This window comes from Penaeus vannamei, chromosome 16 (genome assembly GCF_042767895.1).
Source record: "Penaeus vannamei isolate JL-2024 chromosome 16, ASM4276789v1, whole genome shotgun sequence".
NCBI lineage: Eukaryota > Metazoa > Arthropoda > Malacostraca > Decapoda > Penaeidae > Penaeus > Penaeus vannamei.
Window position 1 is genome coordinate 30,800,079 of NC_091564.1, and position 5,000 is coordinate 30,805,078.

At 35.9% G+C, this 5,000-nt stretch overlaps 1 protein-coding gene across 1 annotated transcript in view; it reads right to left on the reverse strand.

Moving 5' to 3' along the window:
* Nucleotides 1-5,000, reverse strand: part of LOC113817311 (neural cell adhesion molecule 2) — a gene marked incomplete in the record, with an annotated part of 66,911 nt that overhangs the window by 8,325 nt on the left and 53,586 nt on the right. Inside the window, 1 exon segment of the mRNA XM_070131380.1 lies at nucleotides 163-497. Within this exon segment, the coding sequence (XP_069987481.1) occupies nucleotides 163-497 (335 nt within the window).

Genomic DNA, 5,000 nt, shown 5'->3' on the forward strand with positions numbered 1-5,000 from the left:
TTTATATCTCTCTCACACACACACACACACACACACACACACGCACACACACACACACACACACACACACACACACACACACACACACACACACACACACACACACACACACACACGCACGCACGCACACGCACACGCGCGTACGCACTCCCGCGGCGTTACCTCTCTCGACACATACGATGGTCGGGCCGTCGGTGTGGTTCGCGAGGGTCGCTTCGCCGCCGCTCTTGTACATGATGTCCGCCCCGCTTCTCCTGCGCCGGGCCTTCTTCACCACCATCACGCCCACGCCTATGAGCGCCACCACGCCCACCAGCACCACCACCAGCAGCAGCATGTAGGGCGTGAGGGGCAGGATGGCTCCTTCGCCGTCGCTGGAGAAGAACTTGTCCCGCGTCGCCGCTGCCGGGGTCGTGTAGTTGAGCGTGACCGGGGGGCTCGAGCCGCGCGAGTTGGCGGCCGTCACCGTCAGGAGGTAGTGCACGCCCTCCTTCAGCCTGGGGGAGAGGGGGGGAGGGGTTAGTGCACGCCCTTCTTCAGCCTGAGGGAGAGGGGGTGAGGGAGAGGAGTTAGTTCACGCCTTTCTTCAGCCTGAAGGAGAGGGGGGGGGGAGTTAGTTCACGCCCTTCTTCAGCCTGTGGGAGAGGGGTTAGTGCACCCTCTCCTTCAGCCAGAGGGAGAGGGGTTAGTCCTGTGAGAGGGGAAGGGAATGGCCACACTAAATCTGTGAGAAGGGAAAGGAAATGGTGAGATTGGTTCAGTGAGAGAGAAGAGAAAAGATTAATGCACGTTTCCCTCCAACACGGGGGGAGGGGGGAGGGAGGGAAGAAGGAGGGAAAGAGGGGAAAGAGACCAACAGATTTGAATCAGTGCGAGGGAAAAGGAAGGATTAGAGCTGGCCTTCCTTCAGCCTTGGGGGGGGGGGGGAGAGGGATTGGGTCTGTGAGAGGGGAAAGGAAATCGAGGGGCTTGTTCCGCGAGAGGGAAGTGTGAGAGGGGAGAGGAGTGATTAGTGTACATCTTCCTTTAAAGTAATGGGAGAAAGAGGTATTGGCGTTGCGAGCCGTGAAAAGGAGGGTTTAAAGAGAGAGCGCCACACCAACTACTATTAACATCTGGCAGAATGAGATATAGACAATCAGACCGACCGACAGGCAGACAGGCAGACAGACAGATAGACAGACAGACAGACAGACAAACAAACAGGCAGGCAGACAAACTGACAGATGGACAGACTGCCAGACAAACAAAGAATAATAATAAGATTAGTAGTAATGACATTAGTGAGGATGATTATACTATTGATATTAGCAATGATAGTAACACTATTGCCGATACTAATAATGGCAATGATAATAACAATTATATGATAATCGTAAAAAAGTAATAATAATACTACAAACATATAATTATAATAATAATAATAATAATAATAATAATAATAATAATAATAATAATAATAACAATAATAAAACAATAATGATAGCAATAATCAGTACAAGAGAGAGAGAGAGAGAGAGAGAGAGAGAGAGAGAGAGAGAGAGAGAGAGAGAGAGAGAGAGAGAGAGAGAGAGAGAGAGAGAGAGAGAGAGAGTGTGTGTGACTCAAAGTCAAAGTCAAAATTATTCCATAAATCAAATTACAATGGCAATTCTTTACATAAATATATCTATATTTACAGTTGATTATTTAAGAGGTATTCTTTTCAATTCGTTTTGAAATTACAGAAGCTGGTAATGTCCCTAATATTATTTGGTAGTATGTTCCAGATCCTGGATCGGTATTCGATCTCATAAACACAAAGAAATTTATCTGACGTGTTTGGTACCTGATGAGTTTGCAAGGGTAAGAACCATTATGGATAATTCCCATGAATGAGTCTGAAAGTGAAAACATATATATAACTGCATTTGGGATGATCTTTTAACCATTTTTGAATATACGGGGTGATGTGATCAAGTTTACTAATATTCCGTAATGTAGCACTTGCCGTATTTTTTTTTTTTTTTTTTTTACTTTTTAGATTTGGATTTTGCTGGCTGAATCTAAATATTTGAACAATAGTTAAGTATACTCCTAAATCCTTCACTTATGTGTTCGCTTTGATATAGAAGCCTTCAAATTCTATGGATGTGTCATTGGGAATTTTATCTATGTTCTGTCAACATACATTGTTTCTTGATGATTTAGTTTAAGGCCATTAATGTCAATATATATTTTTGTGTAAGTGTATTTTGGGTATTTTTATTAATGCATTTAAGTTGTTTACTGACCATGAAAATTGTAAATAGGATTGGACCCAAAATACATCCTTATGGAACACCATAATATATTGGTTGTCCTGTTTATATAATTTCATTGATTCTTACTGATTGGCTTATTGTTTCTAAATTAAACCAAAACGTATCAGGTTTATGATTTACTAATTTGTTAAGGATATATAAAATTGGTGTTACTATACCATGTTTCCAAAGCGACGGAAAGAAACCAGTGACTAGAGAGGTGTTATTAATGATCGTCGAATAATGTGCAGATGCGGATAGCCTTTATCTAATGAAGCTCAAAGCAATACCGTTTGCTTCCATATTTGTTTCGCGTGTGTTTTATTACTAGGATTGATAGTTTCTATGTCCACTGCTTGTGGTCTGAAAACATCAGTTGTGAGCCTTGCCCGAGCTGTGGTTTGCTGTAATGTAGTAGTTGTTTGTCCATAAGTTAGTTTTACAATTGTTGAAAAGGAATCGTTAAATTGCTCGGTGCTTTGTGAAGGATCTGCCAATCACTCGCATGGTGTTTGTTAGGTACTAGTGTTTTGATAAAGTGTCCATAATTTTTCAGGGTTGCTTATATATTCTGTCAATTTATTTCTGAAATGATTCCTCTATGTACATGGAATTGGCAATTTAACCATTTTCATTTTTACTTTATAATCTGCCTAAAGGAAGCTTCATTTCTGTTACTTCTAAGCGCTTGATGGGCTTTATTTATTTCGCTAACGGCTCTTTCGACGTCGCCATTCATCCTTAGAGCAAGGGGACGTCTGACGTTTCGTGCTACGTCGGGAGCCAGCGTATCAATGCTGCTTTTAATAACTTCCGTGAGGATAGTTACTTTATTGTCTTTGTTGTCCGCATTTTCTCTTGATGAAGATTATCTCTGGTAATCGCTTTGTTTTCTTTATATTTAACGTCATCGTGAGTAGTTCATGGTCACAGAATGACATCGGAGTGAAGAATGGTGTCTGATCTGTTAGTTATTACTATATCTAATTGAGATTAGAGAGAGAGAGAGCGAGAGCGAGAGCGAGAGCGAGAGCGAGAGCGAGAGAGAGAGAGAGAGAGAGGTGGGGGGCGGGGCACACCTTTTTTTGACTCTGACAAGTTTATTGAGACAAAAGATTACATCTCACAAGAATGTGGTAACGTAGGTTATCCTCACCCCTAGGGAGGCAAAGAGAGAGAGAGATGGGGGTAGAGAGAGAAAGAGGGAGAGATGGGGGCAGAGAGAGACAGAGAGAGAGAGAGAGAGAAAGAAAGAAACAGTCAGACAGACAAAGAGAGAGAGGCAAAGAGAGACAGACAGAGAGAGAAATAAACGAGAATCACACGGAAGAGAAGAAATAAGCAAAAGACAAAAGGGCCTACGAAAAGCACGCAAAGGATAAGCCAAAGATTCAATTAGGACTTCGCTTTTAAGACGATCACGTGAGGGAGTCCGAGATCTCAAGGAAACTCGTGCAGGGTCGTCTCACCTCCACCTTCAGCGAGATTATTATCCTTATTATTGCTTTAGTTTTCGCTGTTGTGATTATTATCGTTGTTATCGCTGTTGCTAATATTTTCATTGTTGTTGTTGTTATCCTCATTATTACTATTATTATCATCATCATCATCATCATCATTATTGTTATTATTATCATTATTATTGGTATTATTATTGATATTTTTGCTATAATTATAATTTTCATTATTATGTTCATTATTATTGTTATTATTATTTTTGTTATTATTATTATTATTATTATTATTATTATTATTATCATTATTATTATTATTATTATTAATGTTGTTGTTGTTGGTGATGTAATTATTAATATTCTTTTATTATTACTGACATTAATATCACCATTAGAATTATTAACATTATCAATATTTGTACGTTTTTTATTGGTATGATTATCAGTATTATCATCATTAGCAGTAGTAGTAGTAGTGATATCATTATTATTATTATCATAATTATTTGTATTGACATTGTTATTATCATCATCATTATCATCATCATCATCAACATTATCATCATTGTTGTTCTTATTGTTAGTATATCATTGTTATTAATAATATCACTATTACCATTTTTATTATTACTATTACTAATACTATTATTATCATTATTGTTGTTATTATTATTATTATGATCATTATCTTTGTTATTATCATTATCCTCATTATTGCTATCATTATTATTATTATTATTATTATTATTATTATTATTATTATTATTATTATTATTATTATTATTATTATTATTATTATTACTATTACTATTACTATTACTATTACTATTACTATTACTATTACTATTACTATTACTATTATTATTATTATTATTATTATTATTATTATTATTATTATTATTATTATTATTATCATTATTATTATTATTATTATTATTATCATTATTATCATTACTACGAATTTTATTATTATTATGATTATTATTTGTGTTATTATTATTATTGTTTTTTTTTGCTATTATTATTATTATTATTATTGTTATTATTTTTATCATTATCATTATTATTCCTATTATTACTATTAATATTATTATTATTATCATTATCACTAATATTATCATTATTATTATGATATTTATAATTATTATTATTATTATGATATTTATAATTATTATTATTATTATCATTATTATAACTATTATTGTTATTGCTGTTATTATTATTGTGACCATTATCATCTTCGTTACCATTTTAATATATTTGT